Raw genomic sequence first — 17,046 nt, forward strand, 5'->3', positions numbered from 1 at the left:
GGCATCTGTGCCGAGAAGGACCAGCGACAGTGTATGTTTCTTAGCATGTTCTATTTAGCATATTTCCCGGCATGTATTGTCCCATTATTGCCACCCCACCTACAAATCCAGGATGATCCGGGGAGATGTGTGGAATCTTGCTGCTAACACTTTTGCCCACCACTTTACGTCTGCATTTAATAACTATATTGGCCTATAGCTGCTACATAATTTTAGATCCTTACAAACAGGAGACAGTTTAGTAAATGGAAGGCCGATTATTTTGGAGTTACAGTAGTCTAGGCGAGACTGAATCAGAGTGACAATTAGCATTTTAGAGGTTTCAATTGTAAAAATGGGTTCATTCTAAAAATGTTTTTGACATGGACCAGGATTGAGACCAGGATTCATCAGAACATAGTCCATATAAGCTCTGTAGTTAGGGTTACGGGTTATTAATAATTTATCAATCAGACCAAAATTTGTCACTAAGACATTCTAAAAGGGACAATAGCCTCTGCATATTCTATTGAAACTGGACAACCACAAAAACAATCCTTAGCAATTTTACTGTGCAGACACTTAATAAGATAAACAAATAAACATTAAAGGGTAGTAAACAGCCCAGGTCATAAGCAAGAGACCATACAAGAAACAGAATTGTCAATACAGAAGAATAGTCATAAAACAAAGACAAGAATCAACTAGAAAGAGTCCTGAGGTAGAAATCTACAGAACAGCAGAAAATGAGGTAGCAAAAGAATTTGAACAGCAAGGAGTGACCAGCATTCAGGATATTTATAATAATGAGAAACTCTGCCACAGGTGGTTGGAGCGGGTACTCATAGTCACATGGTCTTAACTCTTCCTGGTGCAGAGCCTGGCTGCAGAGGGATGGGTGTGGTGAAAATACTCACATTAGCTACTAATACTAACATAGCTCACACTGCCAGGCGAGAGTAAGCCACAGTCAACATTTCCTCAACCTGTTAGTGTAAACTGACATAGACACAGACATGGACTTGCCAGCCATGTAGAGGAGTATGGAGACCCTATGTATTAGTTAATGACCTTTGCCTGTCTTCTCTCAAACAAATAAGTAGTTGAGTCTCCAGCTTATATCATGTTAAGTATAGCGCTGGTGTAGCTCCCTGTGAAGGAAATATATCTGGTGGTTTTTGAGACCATCAAAATTTTTGAATAAGAGTCTACTTAAAATACCACAGTCTAAAGAAAGATAGTCAGAAAATGAAAAATGGTCGGACATAATGCATCCATGGGTATTATATTAAGGCATTATGAGCAGTCAACACACCAGACTTATTTAAAAAAATATTTGAGAGAAAAATAACTCTCAATGGAAAAAATCTTACATATTCGAGTTCAGCTCGTGAAAAATGTTGAGCTCAGATTTTGTAAAAGCTTTTGATGCTCCTCCAAACAACCCCTTTGTTAAAAAGCAACAGATAACAGTGTAGTAAATCATATATGCAAATGGTAAAGTACTGGTTGTATTACAAAGTTATTAGATATGAGGGAAGGGGAGGGGCTTGTAAATCGAATTGAGAGTAAAGTGGACTTCATAGATTAGAAAAAAATGTTGTCAAACCTTAAATTAGCAGAAACACAAGCAAGTACATGGCAGATGATGACCACCTATAAAAAATAGAGGTGGGGGCATGGAATAATCTTTTCAATTGGTTTTACTGAGAAATTGGAGCCTTTTGTTAACCTCAAGCTTAAGTAAAGGTGGAAATATGTTTCTGAATCAATTCCTGGGCAGCTTTCTTCATGTCTTTATTTCTAAAGCTGTATATAATGGGATTAACCAATGGGGTAAAGACAGTATATATCAGGGATAGAGTTTTATTAATATCTGGTGTTTGTCCGTTTTTTGAAAAAACATAAACACCTAATAGAGTCCAAAAGAATATGGAGACCACAATGAGGTGGGAGCTGCAGGTGGAGAAGGCTTTCTGTCTACTGATATTAGATGGGATCCGTAGGATGGCCCAGACAATATTCACATAAGAAATAATAATTATTATACTGGGGATAATCACAAAGGGAATACTCAGTAAATATACTTGAAGTTTTATAAAAAATGTATCAGAACAGGTAAGTTCTAATAATGGAACACCATCACAGAACACATGGTCAATGGTATTTTGTCTACAGAACTTGAGCCTAGATAATGGTAAAGTGTAAGTAAGTCCAAAGAAAGCTCCAAGTAACCATAATATGATGACCAAGGTCACACAACGTGTACTCGTCATGATGGAGGTATATCGGAGGGGGTTACAGATGGCCACATATCTGTCGTAGGACATCACCGTGAGGAGGAAACATTCAAACCCTTCTATAGTTAGGAAGAAAAAACATTGTGTTAAGCAGTCAATAAATGTAATAACTCCCCCATCATGTAATATAATGTAGAGGAGGTTGGGGACAATATCTGACATCAGTAAGATGTCACTGATGGACAGTTGTGAGATGAAGAAGTACATGGGAGTGTGGAGGCTCCTGCTGGTGAACACCAGGATGATGATCATTAGGTTCCCACATATTGTCCCACAGAATATTACAAAGAGTAAAGAGAAGAGTAGGATCCTTAGGTATTGGAGACCCTGAAAACCCAAAAGAACAAACTCCAAAAATTCAGTCACATTGTTAACCTGCAAATAGAGAAAGTACAAATAGGAAAAGTAGCAATAATTTCAATACAATATATAGGATCTTAGGAAAACAACATCATACAAAAAAATATTGAAGTTATATCTCCGAAAAGATAGCAATACAAAAACAAATGATATTTTCTCTATACAGGTAGTCCCGGGGTTATGTACAAGATAGTTTCCTTAGGTTTGTTTTTAAGTTGAATTTGTATGTAAGTCATAACTGTATATTTTATAATTGTAGCTCCAGACAAAAAGGTTATTTAGTCCCAGTGACAATAGGATTTTCAATTTTTGTTTGCAGTAGTGGGACCAAGGATTATCAATAATACTTTATAACAGACACCTTACAGCTGGTCGGTACAGCCTGGTACTAAAGGAAAGCATCCAGAGATCTTCACGAGAGATCACAGAAGAAAGAAGGGTTCGTCTGTAACTAGGGGTCGTCTGTAGGTCGGGTGTCCTTAACTAGGGGACTGCCTGTATTCGTTTTTCTTCAGTACAATTATAAAAATATATAAATAAACTATATTAATGAGGTATGAGACAAAATAAAATTTTATGGTATGTTCTACAGGCCCAAAAAAATACAAGAAAACAAATACAATGACTGCACAAAATTTTGTTTTAACCCCTGTAAAACAGTGTGGTTTTACTATTTTTTTAGGTCTCTCAAAGTGACTTGAAAGCTGAGCAGGTCCTGCAAAAGTCTGATTTTGCCTTTTTATGAAAATGTAAAAAATTGCACCTAAAGTCCACTGCCCCATAACATTCTACAAAAATGAGAGGATGCATAAAAAATCATGTCAGCATAAAGCAGGCATTTGGTAAATGTTAGTAATCAAGTTTTTTTGTTGTTAGGATTGTGTCGAAAAAATAGAACTTTTTGAAATTAGAAAATTGAGAATTTTTCCAATTTATCACTAAACAAGCCTTTTTTCCATAAATAAACACAAAACATACCAGAAAGTTTTGTAAAATAAAATGAAATGCAAAGTATCACCAGAAAACAATTTCAAAATCACCTGGATATGTTAAAGCATTTCAAAGTGGAAGAGACATATGAGGGGCACACTGTATGTGTCCTCAGGATGTGTCCTCAGAGATATCATAAGGAGATGAAGTGCGGGGTGCAGATCATAAGGAGAAATGGAGGTGCTCCAGCTCAAAAATCTGTGAAGTTTATATGCCAATAATAAAAAAGAAAGAAAAGAGCTGACTCACCAACGTAAACGTACAGTATTTATTCTAACATTGGGGCAGATTTACTTACCCGGTCCAGTCCCGATCCCGCAGCGCATTGTCCAACGTGGATTCGGGTCTGCCGGAATTCACTAAGATCATGCGCCCGATATCCAGCAGATGTCACCTGCTGCACTGAGGTCCGCCGGAGTTCACCTTCTTCTTCCCGGTGCATGTAAGTGCTGATCTTGTGACACAAAGCGTTTTTATATTCCGCGGTTTTTCCAAATCCTTTGGGTTGTCCGATGGCCAAGCCCCCCGATTTCTGTCGCATGAAAGCCGGCACTAATGAGCCACAATCCGATCGCATGCTCCAAAATCCTGGGGCAATTTGGCGCTAAACGGAGCAAATCGTAAATATTCGGGAAAACCCGATGGAATCACGACCGCAGGACCCTTAGTAAATCAGCCCCATTGCGTTAAAACATAAGCTGCAGGAGAGAAGAGTAGAGCAGGAGCCCACTGGAGGTGACGGCCCGTTTCATGCTTGATCCTACATTGTAGCTCAATGCCTAAAATGAAAAGAATCTAATTCCGCTTCACCAAGTGATTGCAGCCAGGACTCACCTCATATTTATTCATCTTTTATTCTATTCTTTTATTTAATTCCCCGGTTTCACCACATTTGTATGAGATGATAAACAGAAGAATCAATATTATATTACACTGTGCCGCCCCTACATATATATCCTGTGCCAAATCCTCCATGGAGATGATTTGTCTTTGTCTTCAATATTCTCCTGAGTAAACGTCTACAGAGAAATCTAGATATAAGATTATTAGTAAGATCATTAGTGGGAGAGCGAGAAAAAAATTACCTTACTTTTACATCTGTTTCATTCTCTGTCCATTGTATGTGACTAAGGTGGTGTGGATCATATCTAAATGCCTTTCAAAACTAATGCAGTGTGAACATGGTGATATACGTTGACACGGAGGCATAAAACAAGTATAAGCAATTAATTAAAATCACAATAAATCAATCACAATAAAATTAATTAGAGTTTGCTGCACCAATGTAGAGGGATGACCTGCACCGGAAGATTCTTCATGCCTTTTGTTATTATCTTGGTGTTGTCCATCCAGGAAGACAAAAGAACCCACCACCTCTAGGCAGAAACACCTCCTGGCTGGAACATAATCAGAACTACCATGAATTATATCTTCTCAATGGGAGGTGATAAGACTAGTGTTCAAGCACCATCAGACCCATCTGGATTTTTGAGCGAAACTCACTCCATCAACTATGTTGATTTGACACAGACACCGTGTTCCTTTATTTTTGCCAGAGTTCTCTGCCCTATGTAACACATTGGGGCAGATTTACTTACCCGGTCCATTTGCGATCCAGTGGCGCGTTCTCTGCGGTGGATTCGGGTCTTCCGGCGATTCACTAAGGCAGTTTCTCCGACGTCCACCAGGTGTCGCTGCTGCGCTGAAGAGCTTTGGAACGCACTGAAGTTCACCGAGCCATCGTCGGTGAAGGTAAGCGCGTGCCGAGCGACCCTTTTTTTTTTTAAATGTGGCAGTATTTCCAAATCCGTCAGGTTTTTTATGACCACGCCCCTCCAATTTCCGTTGCGTGCATGCAGGCGCCGATGCGCCCAGGGCAATACAGGGAAAATCGGCGCAAAACGGAAAAATTTGGTTAACCCGTCACAAAAACGGGAATCGGGCCCTTAGTAAATGACCCCCATTGTGCTCGTGGCCATCTCTAACCAGAACCTTTTAATAAAAAACCTGGATTTAATTAAATATACTTTTTGAAAAATGATCACACTGGTTAATGGTGTAAGGGATGTTCAGACCCAGTTCACCATTCTCAAAGTGTTCTCCTTTGGATGGCGTCCTTGTCCTTCTGGTAGACTCTGTGTCATAATGGCCTATGGCAATATCAGCAACCCAGTAAACAACCACAGTTGGCCCTCCAGGTGTTCTCCTCACATAACCATGATAAGAGGGCACCGCATTCCACTACTTTCTTGTAAATTACAGAATATGGCTGATTTACACCCCATAATAATGGGAGAGACCAACTCCAGGAGTTTGATACCATCAGTTGGTTTACAATAGTCCAACTGTCCATTTGTGATCCCTATCAGGGTGTTGCCCATTCTGTTACCTTCTTGCTACTTTACTTTATTTGATATGAAATTTAATCATGTTGATTTCAACATAGGAATAAAAAAAAACTATGGGAAAACCAAAGGCCCTTCATCGCACTGTAGCTAAAGGTGCTGTGGGTGTTCAGATCCAGTTATTCAAATACAGAATGATACATGTTTTCCCGAAAAGTTAGAGCCCTGAACTCATCAATCTAGCTCAGGGGTTGTTGCAGGCCTGAAAAAACAAGAAGCAGAGTGAGGAAAATTGCCCATATTTAAAAATATGTCACACAAGCTGACGCCCTCTTCGCCTGACGATGATGATGAAGCCCTTGCTTCACCCGGCTCCCAAGTGTGATCCGTTACATCATCATGGATTTGTTTTTCCCTGTCACTGCTATTCTCCTCAACAGTCTCAGTATGCACAACCTGACTACTGGCAAATGCAACATAACCTCCCGTGCCACTCTCCACATCTATTCTTTCCCGCCTACTGCACAAAGCAGAGGATGTCTGCCCAACTTCTTCACTGCCAAGCAGCTGCTGACTGTCCTCTAAGAGTTCATCCTCACTGTATAGTGGCACTGAGACCAGACCACTTAGTAAATCTCTGGCTGAGGGAAATGAACAGGAAAGAGTCTGGTTGAGGACAAGTGAAGGCCTCTGACCTGCTCCTGGGCCATGCCAGTGGGATCTGACGAACCCACAGACTCTTGGTTAGGGTTGCCAGATGTCATTTGGGAGGAGGTGGATGACCTAGTTAACCAATTGAGACCCTTTGGGTTGTTTATTAACACACTGCCTCTAGATGACAATGGCAGTTCTGGCCTCACAGAGTCACCCCTCCTGCGATGTCTCCTTACTGTGCGGCAACCTGTGCCTGCTCCACCTGCAACCTCTCTGTCTGACACATTGTTTAATCAACTCTGTGGATTTTACACAGATTTCCTTCTATTAAATTCAGCAACAAAAAAGAACTGAAATTTGTGGTGTACAGATCCCCCAAAAATGGACACCCTAGAATTGGAGCAAAAATCACTCCAGCAGCTACTGTGTACAAGCAGATAGATGCCAGAGATAGCACATGCAGTGTGAAATGACGAGATTGGAAATGGCTGCCTGTTTTTATAGGGCTATTTTTATATTTTTATGTATTTTTTGCATGGATTTATGATAATGGTGTTTTAGGCACTAATTCATTGTATTAATCGTCGTATCACTAGTAATTTGCCTAACTCACTTATAAATATATTTATACATTTTGTATTTGTGTAATATATTTTTATATTAACATCATTAATAATTATTTGTATCCTATTCACCACTCATATGATATTACCTTCTTGCACTTTGCATTTTATATGGAAGCAGGGCTGGGCGTCCTTGGTTACCTATAATGCTCTTCTCCCGATGCGCACGTAATCCCGCGAGATTTTTAGAAATGTGAGCTGGATACCCGATGGCATCGCGAGTAACATGGTCTCGCGATATGTTTTACGTCACCAGCCATTCCCTGTTAGAGCACATTCTAATGCGTAGTCCGGCCCTGTATATTATTACTGGTCATTTGTTTATGACTTGTTGGCACTGTTTGTATTTTTATACTTTTACAGGGATTATAGCGGCATTATTTATACCACCATTAGGGTAGTGAGTTTTGTTTTTGTCTGACTGTTGTTTTTGTATGGTCTACCACATGTTCCTATCCCTGTCTGTAGGGGACATTTTTATATATGAACAATAAAGATTATTGCAGTAGATTTAGCCTTCATTGTGTTCTTTTATTGATTTTCGGTGTATCCTCTAGAATAGACCCAGATGCATGTTCGTCCTTCGAGGCCCATTGTCATTGTCTTCATATGAGCCTGCTGGGGCATTAAATTCACCTGAAACATGGTGTGTAGTGACCACGGGAGCGCGGATTGCTAGATGGTGGGGGAGCAGATGCTCTAGTAGAAGGGACAGCCACAGTGTTAGCACACGCTTACTCATAATCCTGGGGAAAATAGGTCCATGTATAAGCCAGAATTTCAGCACTGGCATCAGAAGTGACGAGCAGCTCAGTGCGTTGATAGATACCTGCTAGTATACATGTGCATGAATACGTACTTATAGACAGAATAGTGTTGCATGCCGATTGCTCCCGAATTATGAAGACTCTGCACCACTTCCAAACTCTGCCCACTCCACAGGCAAACCGCACATAGTACAGAATGAACGAGTTTCTATAAATGTGGCCCAATGTGAGAGATTCATTTTGACTTCTGGTGAAAATGAACATAAATCTCCCCATCCCCACCAGTTTCACTGTTTCCCTGTCTCCGATGCCACTTGTTGGGGATGGCTGTAGGAACGGGCCGGGCAGAGACCTGAATGCACCAGGCCACCACATTTATCATAGTCCACTGGAAAACCAGCAGAGGCTGTAGCAGGAATCTTCCCCAGTCCAGCACTGGTATTAGGTCTGAAGTGGAATAGATTGGGCCTGATCTACAAAGAGACCGGAGCCTCTTGGTACACATGGGTGCTGGAGCGCCGGATGGTGTAAACTTATGACTGTTGTTTAAAACTCCAGTCTTAATCATATTCCCTCAAAAGCATGGAATACACTTGCAATAAATGTTTTGTGCATACATTTATGTGTAAATGGATTATTGAAAAGGATGGAGATGTGTTTTGTCCACCGACCTTAGTTCTTATTCACATAAGTTTTTCTGTTAAAAGTTAAAATATTTTTTGAGAATGGAGGAGATGAGAGCTATGGAGGGGTTGTAGATTCACAAATGGATAGATATACCAAGATCTGGTCCCCATGGATTGACTTAGGTCGACGGAATCTGCATCCTGGATAGCGGGTGGCAGGTAGCTCGTAGATCCATACTTTATTAATTGCCATTTAGGTGCAGGCCGAGCAGTGGATACTTGGGTTTCAGTTGGTTGTATCTTTATCACCCTCTTTCCCTCTTCTTCTTCCTTACGTGTCTCCTCCCAATGCTCACCCACCCTCTCCCATCCCTTTTCATCCCATGTGTGCATCCCTTTGTATTTATGTGTTTAATGTGCTTTGTTACTGATGTTTGTTTTGTTGCTAGTATTGCTATTAGCACTTGTAACTTGAGACATGGTCATATACAACATTTATGTATATGCTTCCCATGAACAGAGATAGACTTTATATTGTTTGTTCCAGACAAGACCACGCTTGTACGATATTATCGGGCCGATGGATATTTGGTGCTCGCTTCTCATGTTGCAAGAAAATGTGTACACACTGAATGCACTTGATGTACTGGTTATGCCTTGAACCTTGCCATGTGTTAATCCTCAATAAAGTTTAATGAACAGAAATGTTAAAAGATTATTTTTAACATTTTGTAGTCATAGAAATAACATATAGCAAACTGAGAACGGATTTGTGAAAAAATCTTTAAAGGGCATCTACCAACAGCATCAAGGATCCTAAACCAAGCACATTTATATACTGGGGTGTGCCCCCTCTGGCAGGATCCACTCTTATCTTAGCTTCTTATGACAGGTCTCTTTCTCCTCAATTTCAGACATGACCACATGTGTCTCTTGTGTTACACGTCTCAACTTTTGGTCAAGAGATTGTGAAGTATTGCTGTATAATTAATGAAAATGCTTTTATGCTTGCTAAATGCTTGAACTAAGAGGGCGCTCAACTGTGGATGAAGATTGATGACATTGTGATAACTGCCTCATGTTCAGCTAAGAATGAAAGACTCCCAGGGCTGATATACAATCCTACCAATTCCAGGGAAAACAACACATTTGGATTCTGCGATGCCCATGTGATAATTCAATAATTGATGAACTATGGACATTACTTCATTATCACTAACTAACCAAGCCCAGGTCCTGCCACACTGAAAGTTTCTGTACAATCCTTGGTGATGCAAATAAAGCATCTCACATCTGCCTAGCCTTGCATGGCATCACTTCTCCAGCGAGATTGAGAGACTATATCATACTTTATCTTGGTGTGATTTATTTAAGCTCACTCACTGAATTTTATTAGTAAATAGAAAACCTGAGGTTGTGTGAACAGAGGCAGAATTCAACAAGATCACAAATGTTTTCAAAGTCAAAAAGAGAAGCTTTAATAATTATACACACATAAAAAGTTGACAGTTCCTTAACTAGTGTAAGAAAGAAGTAAAAGTCTGTTCTGAGCTCCTGCCTGTATCTTGTGCTAAATTTACTGTTGGGCTGATCTTCCCTCCAGAAATGTTCCCCTTTACAATTCTTTGTACCCATTCTGTCATCTCTAAAGTCTCAACACACTCCTCCAGATATGTATTTCCCCATGTACAGGTTCCTTTTTTATACTGACACCTATATCTTCCTCTATACCCTCCCCCTATTAACTATGTTCCATCCATTCAGCTACAAATATTTCCAATACCTTGGGAGGTCTAAGATTGTAATGGACCATGTTCTGCATATTAGACATCGAGAGCTGGCAGAAATACCTCTTTTGTTTTCAGTACATTTTGCATTACTAGCTGCTGCGGTGAAGTGATACTGGCAGTCCAGGTTTCTTTTGGGTCCACTCTCCTGATTCTAAATTGTCCACTCTCTTTGAGGACTGTCACTGCACACTTTTCCTCAGTCTTGTCCATTGCCATGAACCCATGGGTCTTCTGGTATTGGATGTTCTTTGCTTCACTTATATCATCACTTTCAATGGAATTCTTTATTCTTAGTTGATCCATGGTTGAACAGTCGATGGGGCAAGTCATGTTGGCTGCTTGCTTTGCCCGTCTTTTCCCATACCTGCCATGGGCTGCACTGTCATTAGCTGTTCCAAAGCCAGGAGTCTTATTTCCACCAAATGGCTTTTTCATTAAACATTAAAAAATGTTTCATAACATCTTAAAAAATGGAAAATAGACTTGACATCATTTCAGCATAAATAAAATATATTAATTTGAGTGCTTGGATTATCGGACTAACAACTATCCGATTTTGATTTTCGAAAACACCACAGGTTTCCAAATTTTCTACAAATCTTTTTCAAAAAAGTGGCAAAATGTCACAAACTTAACTGCCTTTGTTATTTTCAATGTGAAAATATTAAGAATAATCTACAGGTTTTCCAAAATATTCAAATCTTACTGCAATACACAGTGAAATATATATCAATAAAAGTTTTAGTGAAAATGCAACAAACAAGAACAACAAAAGTAATAAAAGTAAAAACTACAATGTTTCAGCTTTGAGAAGATATAAACTGTGATGTCCCTTTGGACTCTTGAATGTTATGTACTTATGATTTGTATAGGAGACTTACCAATATGTTATTATGGGGAAGGGGGTACGGTATCAAGGGACTCACCAAGGGGCCCAGCTACCAACTACACTGGTAGACATTGTGGAGCTGCTTCTCTGTGTAGAGTCTAGAGTAGGAGAGGACTTTGTTGACCCTGTAGAGGAGGGAGTTGGAGCCTGGGTACTCATTATGTATTCCTCTACCCGCCCATGGGCTGATCAGAGAGAAGGGTGTAGAGCCAATGTGATCGGGGGTTGTGGGGTCAGAGTGCTGTGTCTTGGAAGGAACAAGGATCTGAGGTTACGGCCAGGCTAAAGATAAGAAGCGGACTTGAGGCATTTCCTTGTATATGTGGGTTACAAATAAAGAAATTGAGCTGCATCTGGATTGTCTGGATTAATCAAGGACCCTTGAAGTGCCCCATCACATGAACACTAAAAGGTATATAACGAACCTTCGAGGACATAAAGGGTCCCCTCAGAAATATAAATAAAGGCTCTTCCATGAATGTTTGCTACATGAATGTATAAAAATGCAAAATATGACTAGAATTGTAATAAAGCATTAAATAACACACAGAAGTTATAAAAATCGATAAAAAAAATGTCTGTCCTAATCTTCAGAATGACTTTTGGCACATCTGTTGATTATTATGTGTAGAGATGTTAGAAGCTCTTTATTCCGCAGACTGTATATGATGGGGTTAATCAGTGGAGTAAATACAGTGTAGAGCAGGGAGAGGAATTTACTAAGGTTCAGGGTCTGTCCTCCGGGGAAGAGGTAAACGCTCAGTAAAGTGATGAAGAATATAGTGACCACAATGAGGTGGGAGCTGCAGGTGGAGAAGGTTTTCTGTCGGCTCACGCTGGACTGAAGCCGTAGGATGGTTACTATGATATTAATATAAGATATGATAATTATTGCCATGGGGAAAAACAGAATAACAAAACACATTATAAAGACTTCTAACTCAATAATATAAGTACTAGAGCAGGCAATTTCCACTAAGGGAACAACATCACAAAAGAAATGGTCAATGATATTGGGTCCACAAAACGTCAGCATAGATATTGTTATACTGTAAATCAATGTAATTGAGAAACTTAACAGCCAACAAAGGGCAACCAAAATCACACAGTGTCCACTCATCATGATGGAGGTGTACCGGAGGGGGTTACAGATGGCCAGATATCTGTCATAAGACATCACCGTGAGGAGAAAAAATTCAAATACTTCTGAGATACAAAAAAAAAAGAACTGAGTCAAACAGTTGACAAAAATAATGGTCCCTCCATTATCCAATAGAATCCCAAGTGTGTTGGGGACAATAGTCGTGGTCAACAAAATGTCGCTGATGGACAATTGAGTAAGGAAGAAGTACATGGGAGTGTGGAGGTTCCTGCTGGTGGACACCAGGGCGATGATCAGGAGATTTCCACATATGGTTCCACAATAAACCACCAGGAGAAGACAGAACAGGATGTTTTTTGAAAGTTGGCTGATTTGAAATCCTATGAGTAAAAACTCGGTGCTCACTGTTTGATTTTTCTGCTGAATAAATTCATATGAAATAAGAATCATTTGTTTGATCTTCTCTATGTATTTAAAGTACAGCGTGAGAACCCCCCAATCCTTATACTCAGTGATTGTTTTGTATAGTCATGAGATTTGCTATAGAAATATTACATGTATATCAATTCGTCCCCTATCCAAACCCTGTGAGTTGCGATCTGAAAAGATCACCAAGACCGGCCAGTAGGCTATTGCGCAACGAATCAACATACTCAACTCATTGTCCTAAAGGCAAATTTATTTTCTAATTTTCTAATGTCCAAGTCACAGTCCTAGAAAAACACAACAGGAGAGAAGGGCTGCACCTTAATGTAATACATTTGATAGACTTGGTATGGTGTGTGATTTCCCATTGCTGAGCAAGATCTCATGACCGCCCGTAACAATCGATAAACCTACCATAATCCAATGCATTAAATAAAAACAAAAGAAATTGCAAGAGGTGGAGGTCAGATGCAAGGAGAGAAAACACATCCAAGGGGAAGTGACCTAAATGTAGACCAATCTTTATTTGAGGGAGTAAAAGATCAACTTTTCAGTGGTCGCGCTGGAAAGTCCACCATTTAGTTAGATGAATCCCTTCTTCCCTCCTACATAGCCCCATAAAGGGCAACAAAACCGAAACAATTCAACCAAGGCACCTTGGTGCTTTTTCCACACTTTTTTTTTTATATAAAATTTTGTGCTAATTAAACTATGTTAATCTCTTCTTTCCTGACTTACCCTTTACTAAAATTCAAGTTCCTTTTAACAAACAATGGGGCAAATTACCTGGTCCTGTCGCGATCCCTGATTCAGACAGTCTGACGAGGATGAAGTCCGGCGCGATTCATGAAGATCGTGCACCCGAGTTCCTGCATCTGGCGCTTCCCCGCCGGGGTCCACCAGAGTTCTCCTTTTTCTTTCTGGTGCTTGAAAGTGCGTGTCTTGAAACATAATTCTAAATGTTAAATCTTGCGCCTTGTCCGAATCCGTCAGGTCCTCCGCCGGCCAGCCCCCCGGTTTCTGTCACATCACATGCAAGCCGGCGCCGATGCGCCAAATACCGATCACGTGAAATCATCGGGAGACCAGACGAAAATGCACTCCACAGACCCTTAGTGAATAAGCCCCAATATTTCTAAGAACAGTAACAATTTTTTATCCATAAATTACTGTCAACCTCAGATAATATAAAAAAAAAACAATAAAATTGCAAATTTTTAACAAACCTGTCTCACAATAAAATCATTGCACTTTTATTGCAACTGCAACTTACATTTTTAAGGTTTTTCAACCAACTGATAGAGATGAGTGGACCTGACAATCAAGTCCAGGTTTGGGGTTTAGGTCGACCTTCTAACCCAGATATACTGTGGGATTGGTGGTTGAACCGCCAAGTGGGGGCAAATTGATGCCTCCAGCACCTAGCAATTGCTATGATTGGCCAGGGGTGTTACAAGAATGTTCGGTCCGACCATCTCTACCATTAATTTACTTCATCTGAAGCCTTTTCACGCTCTAGAACGTACATAAATCTGAAAACAAGTCATCTTTAATTTAATGAGATTTATTTAAAAGTATAGTACAAAAAATAAAAAACTAAATTTCATGACCAACACTAACAATCAATAAACCTACAGAACACCCACTCTTCCCTCTCATATAACCCCATATCACGCAGAAACCATTCAACCAAGGAGCCTCGGCGCAATCACCTCTCTTTTGTTGCTAATTAGCTAATTCATTGGCTTTTTCTTATTTTTTTTTTTTTTATGACCGGCCTTTTACTCAGAATAAAGTTACTTATAATAGTCAATATGGCAGAGACAAATGAAGAAAAACAAAAAATGGACAAACAAGGAGGACGGTGCCTCGTGTAGTATTTCAGGAGGTATTCTAAGGTGTGTGTTCATGGTTATGAAAATAGTGGGATTTTTTCTAGATGGTAGAGAGACATCCAAGAAAAGTCCCGCCCTGGCTCACCTTGGTACACTCAATTAAGAGCATATAAAAGAGTGTTAAAGTGGTCGCCCTTCAGCTAGCCTGCATGATCATCCAGGATGGATTCATCTCCGGTAAATCAAGTAAAGGAATATTTAAAAAAAAAAAACAACGAAGCAAGGGGAAGGGAGCTGGCACGACGCTACTCTTCTTTCACTCAACACATGCAGGTAAGTATAATATAAAAGTTTCTTTTTCCAAAATAGTGTAAACGCATTTCGGGTTACTAAAACCCTTCTTCAAAGACAATTGGAAATGATGTGCTGCTGTTCAATTCAGTGTGCAGTGTTCCATAAATACGTCTTGCATCTGTTGAATGAAAAAGAGCAGCGCCGTGTCAGCTCCCTTCCCCTTGTTTCGTTGGGTTTTTTCCAATATTCAATATGGCAGAGAAGAGTAATTTAATTTATACTGTCAATTACTTAATCATTTAAAAAGTTATTTTCAAAATGTACTTTTTCACTCTTTGGTAAAGGCTAATATGGACTGATCCACTGAATCAGAGACAGAGAGGAAACACAGAGTGCGAGCGACTTAGGTGTAGTGTTAGATTATCAATTCTAAGAGATGAGAAAATTGCGGTGCTCACCTTGTAGCCAAACGTGTAACTTATGTTGTGATGAAGAGCTGCTCGTGGTGGAGTGTGGCCACGAGGATCAGGCGTCCATCGGTCTCTTCTGGCGGCTAGAAGCATATCATAGTGCCAAGTCAAGAATTTCCACATCAGTAGCACATCTTCATAGAGTAGACAAAATATAACTTGAACTACGCGTTTCGGCGCTGGACCAGCGCCTTCATCAGGTTCAGAATACTTCAGGTTCGATTCTGAAGCTGACGAAGGCGCTAGTCCAGCGCCGAAATATGTAGTTCATGTTATATTTTATCTACCAAAATAAAAAGACGAGAGCCATATGAAGATGCAAGTCAAGATGGAAATCCTTGACTTGCCACTATGATATGCTTCTAGCCGCCAGAAGAGACCGATGGATGCCTGATCCTCGTGGCCACACCCCACCACAAGCAGCTCTTCATCACAACATAAATTACACGTGCTACTGATGTGGACTTGCCACTATGATATTTTTTCACTCTTTGCCACTATGATATTTTTTCACTGTATTTGTTAAGCCCAAATAACATTGAACTTAAAAAAAAATTGCTCTTTATTAAGTAAACCTGATTTTTTTCAATTGCATTTAAAAAATTTTAGGTTGTGCGCCAAGTAAAAAAAAAGTTAGGGCTATTAATCTATTTTTAAAAAAATCCCGGTTGTTTTGAGATATTTAAGCCTTTTCACTTTTTAATATTCATAAATGTGAAAATAAGTCGTCTTCTTTCTAATTCGATCTGGACACAAAAAAATTCAAATCTGTAAAGAATAGGATTTTAGGATTTGATAAAATGGGTTATTTATTCAGCCCTGATGCAATGTGTGAGATTTGGCTTTGACCATGAATATGATTTACCTCTGATACTTTCATGTTCCTTTGTCTGGATGAAGATCCATCTGTTCTGTGACACCTGATCTGAGAAGATAAAATATCCGGGTCAGTACATGCACCAGGACGTCATCCAAGATAACGGGATCTCACACAGAACCATATGAAGCGGCTATAGATGATGTGGGAATTATATAAAAGTCGGTGACTGAAAGACACTAAAAATATTCTCGAAAAATTAATTAAACAAAAAGAAACCTTCAAATGCACCTTCTCCTCCAGCAACTGTTCTGCACTACTACTACTATTGCTACGACTGTTGCAACTACCACTGTTTCTACCAATTCTAGTGTAGAATTGGTAGAACTACAGCTACTACTACTACTAGCTACTGTTGCTGCATCTACTACTACTGCTATCGGTTTTTCTGCTAGTAGATGCTCCTGCTAGTACTACCACTGCTAACACTACATCTACTTCTGCTTCTACTGCTACTACTACTACTACTGCTACTACTACTACTATTACTACTATTACTACTGCTACTACTACTACTATTACTACTATTACTACTATTACTACTGCTACTACTACTACTATGACTACATGTACTGTGCTATTGCTACTTCTGATAACAACAACAAGTAATTTTAATGTGATCCCAATAATAGCAAACTTTTTAATTATTATTAAAATATTAGATAAAACTTACATCAGATTTTGGAATCTTCCTCCTGAATCATTTTGCCTCTTGATAA

At 39.6% G+C, this 17,046-nt stretch overlaps 1 protein-coding gene across 1 annotated transcript; it reads right to left on the reverse strand.

The window, feature by feature from the left end:
- Positions 1 to 1,718: 1,718 nt before the first annotated feature.
- LOC140128719 (olfactory receptor 1500-like) lies at positions 1,719 to 10,869 on the reverse strand. The gene is made up of 2 exons (XM_072150416.1): positions 10,495 to 10,869; positions 1,719 to 2,654 (listed from the first exon to the last, which is right to left on the reverse strand). Exons 1-2 carry the CDS (start codon positions 10,867 to 10,869, stop codon positions 1,719 to 1,721), a joined length of 1,311 nt encoding a protein of 436 aa, XP_072006517.1.
- Between the last annotated feature and the right edge of the window lie 6,177 nt (positions 10,870 to 17,046).

The sequence above is a fragment of the Engystomops pustulosus genome, chromosome 4, assembly GCF_040894005.1.
Source record: "Engystomops pustulosus chromosome 4, aEngPut4.maternal, whole genome shotgun sequence".
In the NCBI taxonomy this organism is placed as follows: Eukaryota; Metazoa; Chordata; class Amphibia; order Anura; family Leptodactylidae; genus Engystomops; species Engystomops pustulosus.